Source organism: Cervus elaphus, chromosome 13, assembly GCF_910594005.1.
Source record: "Cervus elaphus chromosome 13, mCerEla1.1, whole genome shotgun sequence".
Taxonomy (NCBI): domain Eukaryota; kingdom Metazoa; phylum Chordata; class Mammalia; order Artiodactyla; family Cervidae; genus Cervus; species Cervus elaphus.
In genome coordinates this window covers 16,597,548-16,614,657 of record NC_057827.1, presented here as the reverse complement: position 1 = coordinate 16,614,657, position 17,110 = coordinate 16,597,548, and the positions used below count along the sequence as shown (strand labels likewise).

Sequence of the window (17,110 nt, the reverse complement as noted above, 5' to 3'; positions counted from 1 at the left end):
TAGTCACTTATTACTCTGAAGCCAGAGGATAGAAAAAATGTTGAATGTATGCTTTTGATATGTGTCCAAATACTGTTTATGCAGTGTGAATTCATCTATATGTATCTCAAGTTCCCTAACGACTTAGTAAATAATTCTTGACTTGGAACTAAACTCTTTGGACCCCCTGACCAAAGTATTCAGGCAGCTCCTTCCTTCTACAGGTGAAGATAGTAAGGCCTAAGGAAATCACAGTGCCTAAGGTGATATGGTTATTAAAAGGAAGGTCTGGGATTTTAATCCACCATGCCTATCTTACTTTAAAGTTTATTCATTCATTTATTCACTTCTTCATCTAATTCAACTACTATGCATATTAGGTAACTCTGGGCATACATCCTACCTTCCAGAACTTTGATTTGGAGGAGTTTAATATTATGTGTTCAGGTGCCCAAGTAAAATGTTTTCTATATTTAAATGATTTTATGAAATACAGAGTAGAAAAGTTGAACCCTGTTTTTTTTTATGCATTTGAATTTATGTATGTGTCTTTAACTTGGCTGTGCTGTGTCTTGGTTGTGGCATGAGGGGTCTTTCACTGCCCTTTGTGGGCTGTTTGTTGCTGCGGACGGGCTTCTCTCGAGTGGCGCATAGGCTCAGTACTTAAGGAACACAGGCTTAGTTGCCCCGCAACATGTGGGGTCTTAGTTCCTGGACCAGGAATCAAACCCACGTCCTCTACATTGGAACGTGGATTCCTAACCCCTGGACCACCAGGGACGTCCCAGACTGTTTTTATTGATTGCTTTTGTTTGTCATTAATGCACTCCTTGGGCCTGCGCAGTTTAATGTTTTACTCTACAGAGGAAGTTCCGAGTAAGGGAAGAGTAAACAGCTTTTCCCAGTGGTTCCGATGACAAGACCCTTTCAGTCTGTGGCGCATCGTGAAATACGAGAGTGTTCCATGAATCATGCTTTGTGAAACCTCGCATTGCTGCTTCTTAGCGTCTGGGTATAGCTCTCTATTCAATTCCCCGGTGCTATAGTATCTCAACTACCAGGTTTCTTTGCTTCTGCCTTTTTGTTCTTCCTTCTAAATTATAAGCTGCTGCCAGATTTATATTTCTAAAGCTTGGCTCTGATCATTCTGCTCCCCTGCTTATAAGTAAACCTGAATTTCCTTCCTCCTTGCACTAAAATAATTCCAGATGGAGCAAAGACTTAAGTGTAAAAAACGAAAAACTACAAAAATCGGTGGGAAGAAACATGGCTGAACTAATTTAAAATCCTTTAGTGAGGAAACTTCTCCTAAGCAGAATGTTAAATGACAATGTCATAAATAAAACTGGTAAATTTGCCTAAATAAAAAGTGAAAATAACTTATTGCAAGAAATAATGTAAGTCTAAACAAAGTATGACAAGATTTACAGTCAGCGGCTGCTTTCCATAATTAAGGGCTCATTCAAGCCCATAAACAGAAGACAACACCATGAGCTCATAGAAAAATGGGCAAATGCTATCAGTGAGAATTTCCCTGACAAAGAAAGACAAATGTAGGTCATGAAAATATGAAAGATCCTAAACTTTACTCAAAATGTTAATGACAGAGAAAAATAAAGATACTATTTTTTTTTACCTGCCATTAGTTCAAAGTAAAGGTTTATGACATCAAATATTGGTGAGCATGTAAAGAAAAAAATAGAAAACATATACTTTTAGTGGAAGTGTAAATTTTGACAGATTTTGGCAGAATAATTTGACTGTGGTTGTCAGAACCAGAAAAGACACACATTCATTTGTTCTGCCTTTAAAAAAAAAATATCATGTGTGAACTCTGAGACAGACATACACAGATGCTTGTAGTATTGTTTGTGCTAGTAAAAAAAAAATTGTCAATGAAATAAATGCTCATTATTTGGTAACTAATTACGTAAATTAAGATACAACAACACAATGAAAATGTACGCAGTTGGTAAGAGTTAAAAAACTGAGAAATCTGCATTGTTGATACAAACAGAGCTTCAAGGTACTTTAATTGTGAAATTAGTGCATCTAATATGATTACATTCAAGTTAAAAACAATTCTTGTATTTTTTCCTGTAAAACAGTCTAGAAACTGGTGCAGTACAGGAATGGGAATGAGGAAACATTAAGAGGGTGGAGAATTTTCGTTTCATACCTTTCAGAATCATGTGTGTGTACTACACTTTTTTTGTACTACACTTTTTAAACATTTTTATATAAAAAAAGAACAAGAAAAACAAAACCACCCTTTATTTCTTACAGAGCAAAACCATAACTTTTTATTTTGTGATTTTAAGGCATTTTAGCCTCTGATTCAAAACTGGATTTTTTTTAACTTTCTCATTAACATTTTTTCCCTTAATTTTTGGATGAATTAAAATGCTTGCTGGACACCACACAAATTCAGGCATTTCTTAATTGCCAGTCTCTTTCCCCTTTCAGTGCCGATCCCTCCAGCCGAAATGGCCTTGGGCCTTCTCTGTGTGGCCAGATCCACCCATGTTTCAATTCCCACCTCCTTTATTTCAGCCTCCACTGATACCCCAGTTAGCACTGTCAATAAGCCTCCAACCCCCAAGCTCTGTTCTCTTTTGACACTTACCTTAGACCTGGTGATATATATGCCTTATGTCTGCTGTCCGCCAGGTGCAGAAGGAAAGGCTTTGGCTGGATTTCCCCCTGCAGCCCCCCTTGGTACCTAGCAGTGGACTGTGGTCCGAGGCAACCTGAGTTTGCAACCAGTGAGTGATGGTAACCCACTGAGACGTGCCCATCGGGGTGTCGTGAGCAGAAATAGGGACTGCCCTGCTGTTGTCAGGAGCGTGAATCGGAGCAGCCTGGAGGAGCAGGAAGTGGCATCACCCTCTCTGAGCACACACAGACCACCACAGCATGGCGGGCAGGGGAGCGGGAGACCGTGGCCATGGATGCTTAACGCTCGCATGGTCTAAACCTGAGGCTGTGTGATCCCGGCAAGTCCGCGTGGCGGAGCGGGCGGTAACCCGGGGTGGACGCCTCGTCTCAGGCCTCCTGGTTTCATTCTCCTAAAGTTCCACAGCACCTCTTTATTCCCGAGGGCCTCATTGTTTACGAAGCGTCCTGTGGTGGGGGGGGAAGGTTAAAGTCCACCCATTCAGGTGTCATCTCACCATTTGTATCATCTGGGCCTTGCATTCCTGAGCGGCGACCCCTTTTCAGAACCGGCCTAGTTAAGATGTCACTTGCCTGACAGCGAGGCACTTAGGCGCTGAGAGAAAAACCACGGCGTGCCCCCCCAGCCCCCACCCCCGCGTTTCTCAGTTTTTCCCTAACAATTAACTCCGCGCTCACTCGACACCCTGGTTCCTTGTTTGGTTTTGTAAACCCCGGTCCTCTTTTTTCTATTAATTCCAGACATTAATATTTTCTTTCACGCGCTGCCGCCATTCACCCGTGAAGCAGTTTGAACATTATGTAGCTGTCAAGATGCCTGGGGATTACCCAGCGTGCTTTGCCTCTGAGAAAGCCAGGCCACCGAGGCCGGCTTGTGAGGTGTTTATTTTGAGAGCACGCTGACAGGCATGAAGGCCTGATCCCTGAGTGGCAATTTCATTTAATTAAAGGCCTCTTTTTATTAGAGGTTCCCCCCCTTTTTTTATCTATATATATATCAGAATGATTGTTAAAATCTGACTTGCCAGAGGTGTTCTCTTTTACTGTGAAAGGAGGGAGGTGGGCCGGATTACTCCCTCACTAGTGACTGGGCCACTGAATGGCTGGGAATGCCTTCATTTTTGCTCTCCTGCTCAGAACTGCGTGCATATGTGTCCAGGTTTGAAAGAAATACTGCTGGGTTCTTGAGAAAGTCGCACTGACATATGGACACTATGGTGTGTAAAAGATAGCTGGGGGAGGCTATTGTATAGGCCAGCTCTGCGCCCTGTGAGGACCTGAAGGGTGGGGAGGCTCCTCTGTGTAGTGATGACTGATTTGAGTTGTGTGGCAGAAACCAACACATCATTGTAAAGCCACCTTCCTCCAATTAAAAAACAAATTGAAAAATTAAAAAAGCAAAATAAAGACTGCTGGGTTTCTGTGCCTTTGTTGCCAGACTTAAACTGTGGGAGTTGAATATGCATCCGTGTCTGTTTGTCATTGGATTTCTTTGTTTTAAAGTTAGTAGCTTTGCCATCCTGGAATGGCTGAGTTAACACTCGGGGACCTTGGTTCCTCTGTTAGGACTTTTAATCAGTTTGTTATCTTGCCCTCGAGTGACGTGACTGCCAGTTAAAATCTTCGGGATAAGGATTGCATTCATGTTCAGGAGTTTTCCATCCCGCAGAAACCTCAGAAAGAACTGGAAAAAAAAAAAGATTGAAATGATTGAAATGATTCATGGTGGATATTAAGGAGTTGGAAATATTTGTGACAGAGTAGCCTAATTAATTTTTGATGTAATATTCTTAGACTCTATCAGCTTGACTTTAATATCAAGAACTCACGACAGTAAATCTGTGGAGGCCTCTGTTGGGCATTGTCCAAGACACCTGGAATGTGTCAGTGAACAAAACAGACCGTTGGGCTCTGAGCTCAGACTTATGCAGAGTCTGGTTCACAATGAATTATACCAGCATACCTCCCAAAATTAGAGGTTTTTTTTTTTCTCTCTCTCTTTGTAGCATGATCAGCTGGCCTTCATTTTTGCCCTCGTGGGTTATTCATTCATTCATTCTTGCCTCCTTTCCTTCTCATTCATTGACTGGTAGTGTGCAAGGATGTTCTAGGGAGTGTTCTGTGCCCTGAGTGTGGTGGTACGCTTGCACGCGTGTAACACACATGCACAGCACAAAATCCTGGTATTCTATTTATGGGCATTTTTTTTTTTTCTCAGTTGATCTCAAGAGTGTGGAGGAGGGTCCGTCACCGGTCCCTCTTTCTGCTTTGGACACAGTGGCTCTGGCGGCACATTATTCATTCCTCTTGGCGTCTGTTTCAAAGCTCCCCGGGAGGAGGCCGCAGGTCAGGGTGTCAGCCCGGGGCCCGCTGAGGGCCTGGCCGAGGGGTGTTCAGCTGGCCGGGGGAAACAGCGTTCTCTGCTTTGCTGCAGGTGCGGGGGGTGGCGAAGAATGGCAACTTTGTCGGCTTAATCTCTGCGGCCCCCGTTCCAGTGTGAGTCCCTTGGCCCCATCTTTTGAGCCGATGGTTCCAGAGATTGATTTATTTATTATGATTATATTCTAAAGTACGGGGTTCTCTCGAGTCAGCCATCTGGCCAAATGTTTGAAAACAGTTTCTTTCCCTTCTCTTTGACTCACGGCCATCCTTGGGTGGGGTCGACTTCTCTCCAGGACCCCTGACATCTGTGGCTGGTGCCGGTGGATTTTACGTCTTGGATTTTTTGTGGGTAGGAGAGTGATGACATACCCACAATGAAACCACACAGAGAAAGTTCAAGGACCCCATTTATATTCTATCACAAAAGGCAAGGAAGAATCAGCGTTTTCCCCAGATTGTTTCATTTCTCTCCACTCTCAACCCTTAGTCTCTATGCAGGGAGACATTTGTTCTGGGTGTGCTCAGCGATGTGCTTTGAGTCTGGAGTGTGGGAAGGATCTTTACTTAATGGAGATTCCACGGTTTCTACGTGTATTTTTTAAACCGGTCCTGCTCTCTTTTTCTGTTAAAGGCACGAGTGATCCCTATGTGAAGTTTAAGCTGAATGGGAAGACCCTGTACAAAAGTAAAGTCATATATAAGAACTTGAACCCAGTTTGGGACGAGATAGTCGTATTGCCAATTCAAAGCCTTGATCAAAAGCTGCGTGTGAAGGTAATCCCAGATGACGTTCAGATCTCCTCTTTTATTACAAATATTCATTTCTCAGCCATCTTTGCCTTCTTAAAAGTCAACTTCCCCAAATTCATTCTTGTATAATTCCTAAGTGTTAAAAAATATGTGTAGAAGGGATTCTTTATACCCTTGGTTCAAAACTGTATGTTACTCTCAGATCAATCGGAGTGAAAATAATATCCCCATTGATTGTATTTAAACTTACTGAATGTGGAAGAATTATTACTGCCAATGTAGTGGTGACAAGTACTAAAGCCTTTCTCATTAGGAATAACTTTATACTTAATAGAGCTTTAAGCTACCAGTTATAAGCATCAATTGCTCTAACATCTGGGTTAAAACTGCATGAGTTGAGCACAGGATGGGATTGCTGTAGAAAATTTCACAAATTTCTATTTAACTGGCAGAGTTGCCCACAGTGGAAAATACTAAATTTTAATGAGAGACCATTTAAACTACAGAGTGGTTCATTGTGCAAAAATGTCTTAATGCATATGAATACTGCCTTAAAAGTATTTTCTGTTGTTTTAGCCATAGTAAGCAAAATGGACAGGTTTGAATAATTTTGTTCTCTTCACCAGCTTGGCTAAATTCTTCTTTAACTATATTGTGCAAATTATTTTTAGATCTAGAAGATTGAACTCAAAATTCCCAGGCTGTTGCATTTATCTATACTGTGATATACTCAATTTGTTTACCATATTAATGCATTTTTGGCCCCCCTTCTCTTTGTAGGTATATGATCGAGATTTAACTACATCTGATTTCATGGGTTCTGCATTTGTCATTTTGAGTGATCTTGAGCTTAACAGGTATTGTAATTTTACCATCTAATTGTGATTAGTGAATTTTAGAGGTAACTCAAGGTAATAAAGTGAAAAAAATCTGAATAAATGAAAGAGTGCTTTAAAATGTGAGATTTTCTATGACTTTTGCTTTTTAGCTTCCAAATATATATTGGTCTGACATTAAATCTTCCGTAACGTAATTTAAAAGGTGTGAACATAATTTAAAAGGGGTGAATTTTGTACTTCTCTTTGTTAATATTCAAGTTCATTAACCTACTTACCTTAAAATTAAAGCAAGTATTTACATTTTCCTTGGGCGGTAGGGGAGAAGAATCAGTTGACCATCTGTTGAATTAGGCAGTGCATTTCTTGACCCTGAAAAATTGGTTTATTTTCACTGAATTTGTTGTGCTCTTTAACTTGTGTCTTAGGCCTATTTAGAGGTAGATTTTTATCATAAAAACCTGATGTATTTATTCTAAGACAAAAAAATACTAACCCAATAAATGCTAATGTCATTCGTTGCCTTTTGCTTCTAGAACGACTGAGCATATCTTAAAATTGGAAGATCCAAACAGTTTAGAAGATGACATGGGAGTGATTGTATTAAATTTGAACCTAGTAGTAAAACAGTGTGATTTCAAGAGACACGTGAGTCTGACCCTTTTGTTCTTTTTAAAATTCTCCATTGAAATTTTCCTTTGATAACTGGGTTACCAGGTGACTGACATTTTTGTCATTATTTGAGTAGGGGGAAGAATTGCATAGAGACTTAAAGTTATCTCTCTGTGATAATGTACAGCCTTTCTTTTGGAAATCTGGAAAGAAAAACCCGTTAAGGAATGATCTCTGTTTTGGCTAGGGATGTGAATGTATTGCTGTTATTAAATATACACACTGCTTACGGTTTCCTTGCAATACATCATCCAAAATATCACTTTTACTTAGTGTTACTGTTTCCATTTACCGTTTTCTTAATTACTAGATGACTTAGGCATTATTCAGGTATGAAAAGCAATTTCTAGGATTCAATAATTGTGCTGTATGTACATTATTTAGGTGATCAATGCATCATTTCCATCTCAACTTTTTCTCTTAGCTACCACATTTTCTATTGAGAGTACTTCTGAAGAGATACATATTTTAATATTCTCTGTTCTGTTAAATGGAAATTTCTAGTTAATGTACTACCTATTAAAGATATCTATAACATCAGAAAAAAGCACTAGATTTTGTGACAATGTGATCAGCACTCTGTTTTTAGGAGCAAATATCTGAATACAAACTATAATCTTATTTTATATTTGGGTATTATATGTTACAATTCCAAGAATGAAAATGAGAATGAAAGCATCCTTGATTGTAAGTTATTTGAAAGGTATTTTAAAAGCCAATTAAAAACAGCTACTTGAAAAAGGACTAAGATATGTTAAAATTTAAACTTGATAGAATCTGGTATGAAAATCTGAAGCCTGTTTTTAAATTAGGCCTCCAGTAATACTTCTTGAATTGAGTCACTGGGGTCACTGTGGAGAGTATTCTTCATTTTGACATCACCTTTGCTGTTGGCTGTAATTTATTTTCCTGATGAAAATCATGAGTGATTTACTAGTGAACTTACTGAAGATAGTTTAAAGGAGTTAAAAAAAAAAACAAAACTGCACAGTGACTTTTCAGTTGCCAGAGGGTCAACTGCACAGTTGTTATTTTTAATTTGAATTCTTTACTTATGAGCATTTACTTGACGATAACTTCAGGAAAGTGATCTCCATTTATTAATGAAGAAGTGGCATGGTTAAAACCTGAGGCCTCAATAGCACTGATACTTTGATGTTAAAATGTCTTACATTGATGTTGAAAATACTTTTCCATACAACCTAATGATGGAGGGATTTCCTTTAGCTTCTCATAGTTTTGATGGCTTTGCCATTGAATTCAGTGTCTGTGCATCCAGTAGGTGACCGCTTCCATGAGCTGGATGCCCGGTTAAAATGACATGCCGTGTAGATGAGCATTGTGTTTGCCACATGGTTGCCCAGTTGCCAGCTGGTATATTCTGAAAATTTCTTACATATTTAAATGGGGTTTGTAAATTTGGATAATGACCTCATGAAGAGAGCTCCATAACAGCAGCCTGTTTATTCCACTTGTGGATTTTTCTGTAGTGTATCGGATCATATTTAGCAATACTGCTGGCACTTAAAATATGTTGAAATATTGCCAAAATTTGGAGTTTTTAAAGAGAGCCATTCAGTTAAAGTTTATTTCAAGTTGCAGAGCAATTAATACTCAATGCTGCTTGAGTTTGTTTTTGGAAAACATCTCAAAGCCTGTCTATTCAGAGCATTTAGTGAAAAGAGAGACACTTCTCACTCAGTTTGGTCCTTCTTTCCTTTGACTCCTCCACCCCCTGTTTTTGAGAGTTTGTCAGGTTGTATGCATTACCTACTTGATATGATTTTTCATTTTCTTTGTTCTTTACTTGTTTGGCAGGGACTCTCGGGCACACTATATTTTCTGTATGTGTGTGTATTTTTATGTATATGTACATACATGTATATACATGTGTACATATACATTACACATGTATATATTACTATATGTATGTGTGTTTATATATGTATATGTAGTCTATGGGGTTGCAAAGGGTTGGAAACGACTTAGTGACTGAAAAATAGCAAATATATAACTAAAATGGAGTATAATAATAATAATTAACAATGCCTGTTCTATTTGTTCTGATTGGTAGTGTAATTTTCCCATTGATATACTTGTTCAGAGTACAGCTGAGCAGGGAATAATTTATCCTGGGTCATGTGTGGCTATTCAATTTAGTATGAATATCGGGGGCTCTTTGGATAGAGTAGATATCAGAAAACACTCGTTCTTTTCCTTGGGTTTAAGTTAGTATTTAAAGATGTATTATATTGGGTTTTTTTTTAATGGGAATAACTAACAGGGGAGACTGGGGTTCCTTGGAAATAATTTGTTTATAAATTTCCATTTTAATTTAAAACCTGATGGAGAGATTTCAGTTTGAATTCACAGTTCTGTACTGGTGGTCATTGAGGCAGTGTTTGTTGTTTTAGTGTCAAGCTGATAAAAACCTTAAAATGTGCAAAATGTCTGTGAATTGACCCTCAGGGCCAGGGTGTATGGGCATGGTGCAGTTAGAAGGTAAGACCCTGGCTGGAGCACTGACGAACCTGCCTTCTGTCTCTTTTTCTTGACAAAATTGGATTATAGTTACAATTATGGGCTCTGTCATCAGACTGCCTGGGTTTGAAGCCCAGCTCCACTATTTTTAGTTTTGAGAAGTTAAGTGATCAGGTCAGATTCACAGAATTGCTTAACCTCTCGCAGCTACAAGTTCCTCATGTGTGAAATAGGGATTAAAAAAAATCTATTTTATAGGTTTGTGAAGATCACGATGACCAAAAAGAGTGCTTAACAGGGAGCAGACACTTGATATAAGGTAGTGTTAGTATTATAGTGAGCAAACAGTGGTACTCATTTTCCATTAATTTTCTTATCTATTTTTTAGTCTTTGGGGATATAAAAATCAAATGAATTATATTTCAAAAAGCTGTTTAGAAATAGCCATGTGTATTTACAAGATAGTGATTAATTTTAGTGCTTGTTCTGGGTGAAAATATTTGTCCGTATGTTGGAAAAATACAAAAAGAACTGATTTTAACACCCAGGTTGGAGTGTCTATAACTCTGGGTCACATGCTGAGTGGCTGAGCTCACAGTGTCTCCAGGGGCAGTGTTTTTACTGAAGAATAGTTTCAAGACATTTCTGTACCAACATTTCTAGGTGTTGGTCCTTGGAATATAAGTGGACTTCCCCCAAAGATGATTTGTCTTCTGGTTTGTAATTTATTGGGGAGGTGTATTGACAAAGCGGACAGGTTATTTGCCTAAAGGTATTTTTTTTTTCCTTAATCATAATAGTTACTATGAGCTGCTCAATTAGATGCATAATTGAGTTATAATCTGCCAAATTTATCCAGTTAGCTGGTTAACCAGCCAGAATAGAGCTTTGCAGTACTGGACGGTGACAGGGGTAATGAGGGATTTTGTTAGGAGAGAACTTTAATTATGGACAAAATTCAGCAGCCTTAGCTCAACAAATGAAAGATCAAAAAGAGAACAATGGTGAGGTTACCGGCTGTCCAGAATACTTTTTTCCTTCCCTCCCTGACTGCTGCATTAGCTTGTTTTTCTTAACTGTGCAGGAATGACTCCCATTGTTTTTCCTATTATTTTGAATATTGAGATTTACTCAGCAGAGGGAAATGGAATGATTTTTTTTTCCTGTATCTAAGACTACAGAAACTTAAACATGAACTGCCTTTGTCCATGAACTTCTTAAACATTTTCATAATGCACTCTGAATGTTTCAGGTAGGAGAAATCTGCCTTTCCACTTTGCTTTTAGAGGTAAAATTATAGTGTTTTCAGGTGAATAAAAACATAAATGTGTCTTGTAAGGACTGAGTAGTGTTACGTGTCCTTGTCTTTTCGTTTTTGAATACTGTGAGAAAATGGTGTAACACAACCATGGAAATGTGATTTTCCTAGGTTTCTAACTCTTCTTGTTCTGTGTGTTTTCTCTAACCTCAGAATGTGGGTGTCAGTGGCTTGAATGCAGTCTGCGCCATCTAAGTAGCATAATAACACGATCATGTTGTTAACAGCTTCATTTCTCTCTTTTATTTTGCTGTTTCACCATCCAATGGACGTAATCCTTAGCGTTGGTCGAATCGGAAGCGGTTAAGTGCCAGCAAGGTAAATATAGCTGTTTTCCTTCTTTTCATCATGTGGTTCATCTTCGTAGCAAAGGCAAATGTAGACATGACTGATACTGTCCAACCTTTCCATGTAAAGACTTTTATTCCCTCTGACTGCTGATATGAATAAAAAGGAAACATACTCTCTTTTAAAAATTTCATTTAATAACAGCATAGCCAGATGTTAGAACTTACGCTTGTTTTAGAGGTGAACTTTTATATGTGCTGGCCATGTTAGAATGTTACACTTCAAGATGGGGGACACATGTATACCCATGGCTGATTCATGTCAATGTATGGCAAAAACCACTACAATATTGTAGAGTAATTAGCCTCCAATTAAATAAATAAGTTAAAAAAAAAAGAATGTTACACTTCATTAAGCTTGAATTATTTGTAGCTGCAGTGCATTAGACTTAGTCCTTTAGAAAGTTATTTACCATTAGGTAGAAGCTAATTTTGGTGCTATAAGGGCAACGAAAAGATTGAGAGGAATATGTGGTATATTTTATAAATCTTTTTTATACTATTTCTATTTTGCCATTTATTTGTTTATTTTTGTGAGTGTTTCTTTGTTTCTTTAAAGATTTCTCCATGAAAAATAGTTCTATGCAATTTAAGGTAGGGATGTGTTATCAATTCATCAGGTTCTGAAGGTAACACGTTGTCACTGAAGTGACTAAATGTCAAAATTCACTAAATGTAAACAAATAAAAAAAAACCTCTGTATAACTTACTTTGGCAGCTCTGCTGCTTTCAGAAGAGGAATAATCAAGATGGAGGTGCCCATGATGGGTCTGTGTGCTAGGGGCGGGTGCATGGGCAAGCTCTGTTTATGCATTTATTTATACACACACACCTGTACACAGATGTATCCCAGTTCTCATTTCTAACCTGTAGTTGTTTACTTCGCTGTAAAATAAGGAGATTGAAACAAAGATTTTGTGCATTACAAGAGTGTGTGTATGTGTGAGAAAGAGAGAAATTTGTAACCTGACTAGTCATTTAGGAAGGCAAACTTTCCCAGCCTTGCTTTTTAAAATCCAGAGGAATCAAAGTTCTGACTCTTCCTAAAATGTATATCCTTTGCATTTTGGGAGCCCTTTAAAAATAACCAGGCTAAGCTTTTTGCTTTTTTTTTTTTTTTTTAATTTAGCTTTGTTTTAATCCTACCTGTTCACTGGGGTTTCAGAACTCTGGTTCTTTTTAGAAATAAAATTAAGAGGCAATAAATAATCACATGAAGCCGTCTCAGAAATCCCTCCAACTTTTGTCTTACTCCTTTATAGTCACTAGAGGGTAGGAGAACATCATTCTCTCCTCAGAGGGGAGCTGGCTGTCCCTCTCGCGTATTAAGCGTTGCTGTAACCATCCCGAGCAGTAAAGTTTCCCGGCATGCTCCGGCGAAGCCTGACAAAGCAGTATTTTCTCGTTTATTGATTCTGCTGCTGCATTAAAGCACTGGTACTGTACATCAATAACCATCTTTAGTTAGGGAGCTCCGGCCTGTGGACGAGCGCTGGCAGTTTGTGGGAGAACATAAAGGCTCGAAAGAAAAATTGTGAGCTTGGGGAATATTGGAGTCTAGGGAGGACAGGAGAGGTTAGGAAGAATGGCCCAAGGAATGAAGAGGGGAGAAAAAATGTTGACGGCCAGGATAAAGATATCAAAAATATGAAAGGAACAGAGGATCCTGGAGAGCAGTATTTATATCTGTACTGCAGAGTTGTGTCTTACCACTGAGCTGTTGTCTTCTTTTTTCCCTCTCGTCGTAGTTTCTAGAATTTTGATTTCAGGGTACTGGGCTCGGAGACTTAATAAATGCCTGCACCTAGTACAGTGTTTCATAAAACCGTTGATGAATAGAGGTCGTTGAAAGCTACTTATGATCATGTATGAGAGATGCAATTTATGTATTGGTGCAGAATTTCAATTGTTAGGGTGACTTTTTGCTGCTTAGAGTCTGCAGTTATAGAGGGGAAAGTGAGATAACTTCTAATTTAGCTCATAAAAGTGAGTCACAGGGAAAATCTATAGTCTGTGATTAACTCTCTGTAAAAGTAGTTAAAATACCCTGATAAGTCTCTCTTGGTAGTTCTAAACTATAAACTGCTTTTTTAGGATTTCCATTTAAAAATTAGAAAGCAGAAATTTAACATAAAGAAGATTACTTAATCTGAGTATATAAAATTTTGCTAGTTCTAAGTGATATATTACCTATAAAATGTCATTGACTCTTTCACCTCAGTCCTACTCTTATAATAACTTTATTTAAATAATTGCTTCTTAAGCTCATAAGTTGATAATTTTGCATCACCCAGAGTGGCAGTCTTGTGTAGAATTTTGCGTCACCCAGAGTGGCAGTCTTTGAGGATGGTCTTCTAAAGCGTTTCCTTGAATATATATATATATATTTTTTGGCTGCAGCATGTGGCTTGTGGGCTTAGTTCCCCAACCAGGGATTGGATGTGTGTCCTCAGCCCTGAAAGCAGAAAGTCCTACCCACTGGAATACCAAGGAATACCACATTTCCTTGGTTTTGTTACTAACCTTGGTTTTAATACAGTGAATACATAAAGATTGCCTGTGAAAGTAGTTTTAGCTTTCACGCAAAAGCCTTTGTTTACCTTCAAGCGAGCATTTTAAAGAGAGAACTGAAAATCCGATGTAAAAGGGCCTGAATCAGATAACTGCTTCTTTTCAGATGTTTCCTTTGCATAATCTTTTCTGTGAATAGATCTATTTCCATACCTTCCTCCTCTCTAATGTATATCACAGTTAAAGAGCTAGAACATTAACAGCAGTTACTTCTCTTATGTCAAATAGTCTAATGGGATAGAAACATGATGATAAAAAGTGGAATTGGCAGGTCACTGATGTATTCAGAAAATCTCTAACTGTACATACCCCCCTTTCATTTGGGACAGTATTATGGGTGACCACATGCGCTTTGAGTTACGAATTTTCTTTATTTTAGATAATTTGCACCGAGATACGTTTTTACTGTCATATGGCTCCTCTTTTGACCTATTGTTTTATGCAGTTATATGACAGCCATTTAAGGTAAAAGACATCCTTGTATAGGGCAACATTTTTTTCGGTATGAAATTAGTTGATTAGTGGTTTCACTTTTTGGTGTGTTTGGCTTCAGGTTTGTTTAGCAGGGTTCCTGCGTTATCATGGAGACTGATCCCTACAGGATGCGTTTTCTCTGTCCTTCTGTCAGGTGGCCTCTGACTGGCTGAGAGGGAGGGGCAGGATGCTGCAGGGTGGGACGAGGGAGAAGTCAGGGTCTTTCTCCGCTTTCTCCCTTTTCTCTGATTCACATAGTGTCTGTCTTTGTCCCTTCCACTAGCCAGCCCTGCTGTGGTTTCTGCTTCTCCCAGGTACCTCTGACCCGAGCATTTACTCTTTCTCACTCTAGCCCAGGGGTCACTGAACTGCAGCCTGAGGGCAAAATCCAGCCCTGTATCTGCTTCTGCAAATACAGTTTGGTGGGAATGTCACTGTGCTCATCCATGTGTGCTCTGCCCCTGGTGGGCAGGGTGGAGCAGAGTACTTGGGACAGAGCCTAATTCTTACTACCTGGAACTTTACAGAAAATTGCACCACCCCTCCACCCCACCCTCCACCCCCAGCCTAAAAGTGCTGGCCACTTCCTGCTATCGCTAACCTTAGCTTTTCTTCTTCTTTAGTTCTATTTGGTGTCCCAGCATTGTATTATCTTATATTATATTGATTATATTGTGTGCTCAGTCACTCAGATGTGTCCGACTCTTTTGTGACCCCAGGGACTGTAGTCTGCCAGGCTTCTCTGTCCATGGGGATTCTCCAGGCAAAAATACTGGAGTGTGTAGCCCTTCCCTTCTCCAGGAGATCTTCCCAACCCAGGGATCGAACCCAGGTCTCCTGCATTTACAGACAGATTTTTGGCTGTCTAATTCACCGGCGAAGTTGGGGAAACTTAAATTGAAAGAGGACAGTCAAAGAATTTGGAGAGAAGATTGTTCAGTCTGCCTGCCTATCTATCTTGTCTGTCTGTCTGTCATGATGTCCTTGATGAGCAGAGCCCAGGTGAGAACCAGAAGGAAGTTCTGATGGTTGTTTTGTCTGTCGTATAGTTTTGAGTTGAGAAGAAGCTGCTTAAAGTGGAAGGAGTGCCTCTTTTCCACCTTAGAGGTAAATGCCCTCTGTCACTGCACCTCTTTCTCTCCTTGAACTCGTTTCACTATTGGTGAAATGAGTTATTTCACCAATTTCACCTTTATTACACTATTGGTCCTGGAAGTAGTACAAGCAAAACCCTTTGCAAGAAGTGTGGTCTATTTGTGGAACCAAGATGAGAGTATCGTGCCTGGACCACTTCCCCAGTTAATAGAGTGCTTTCTGTTCTGCTGTTTCTCATTTTCACACACTATTCACTGAACTCAAATACCCATCCATAGTATCACCTTTTCCTGTTTTGTTTTCTTGGTTAATTTTAAAGGATTGGAGGATGGTAAATTCCAAACAGTCACATATATTCATATATCTGTTTATTTCTATCTTCCTACCTATATATGTCTACCTGATTTTTTTGTCTATCTATATGCCTATCTACCCCTTCTCTACCTACTTATTATCTCCCTCTCCATCTAGAAGTAACACTGCTGAATATCGTAACCTCGATGTTTCTGCTGCATTATTATGAAGTCCAGGGCAGCATTATCCTAGACAGAATAGTTTCTAGAGGTCTTCCTCATTGCTGGGGGCCTCAGTCATGCGCAGCTAAGGCCATGGATCTATTAGAATTCTCAAACCTTGTGTATCTCCAGCCCAGAAGAATAGAGCCACTTTTCACAAATCTGTCATATCGGTGACATTAGAATCACTTTTGGCCAAAAACCTCTCATTGAGCACATACTATACTGGCAGGAATACTGTCCTGAGACCTCAGAGATGAGTAAGACTTAGACACCATGACTGGTGAGATATTAGGAGAGATGGAACAATGGAAACAGTGACAGACTTTATTTTTGGGGGCTCCAAAATCACTGTAGATGGTGGCTGCAGCCATGAGATTAAAAGACGCTTACTCCTTGGAAGAAAAGCTATGACCAACCTAGACAGCATATTAAAAAGCAAAGACATTACTTTGCCCACAAAGGTCCATCTAGTCAAGGCTATGGTTTTTCCAGTAGTCATGTATGGATGTGAGAGTTGGACCATAAAGAAAGCTGAGCACCGAAGAATTGATGCTTTTGAACTGTGGTGTTGGAGAAGACTCTTGAGAGTCTCTTGGACTGCAAGGAGATCCAACCAGTCCATCCTAAAGGAGATCAGTCCTGAGTGTTCATTGGAAGGACTGATGCTGAAGCTAAAACTCCAATACTTTGCTTTGGCCACCTGATGTGAAGAGTTGACTCATTAGAAAAGACCTTGATGCTGGGAAAGATTGAGGGCAGGAGGAGAAGGGGATGACAGAGGATGAGATGGTTGGATGGCATCACCGACGTGATGGACATGAGTTTGAGCAAGCTCTGGGAGTTGGTGATGGACAGGGAGGCCTGGCGTGCTGCAGTCCACAGGGTCGGAAAGAGTCAGACACGACTGAGTGACTGAACTGAACTGATTAGGAGACATGAGAGTGGAAAGGTGTGGTATTCAGAGACTAGACCCTTATCTTGACCTTGCAGGTGGGTGGGGTGGGTTGAAGA

At 39.5% G+C, this 17,110-nt stretch overlaps 1 protein-coding gene across 4 annotated transcripts in view; it reads left to right on the top strand.

The window, feature by feature from the left end:
• The window catches only part of MCTP2 (multiple C2 and transmembrane domain containing 2), a 254,511-nt gene that overhangs the window by 97,326 nt on the left and 140,075 nt on the right, over window positions 1-17,110 (top strand). For 3 of the 4 annotated variants that reach the window (XM_043921521.1, XM_043921523.1, XM_043921522.1), the window contains 4 exons: window positions 5,669-5,811; window positions 6,568-6,644; window positions 7,160-7,271; window positions 11,377-11,412. In XM_043921521.1, coding sequence (XP_043777456.1) covers window positions 5,669-5,811; window positions 6,568-6,644; window positions 7,160-7,271; window positions 11,377-11,412 — 368 coding nt within the window. The remainder of the gene's footprint in view (window positions 1-5,668; window positions 5,812-6,567; window positions 6,645-7,159; window positions 7,272-11,376; window positions 11,413-17,110) is intronic. The other variant, XM_043921524.1, reaches the window with a different exon arrangement.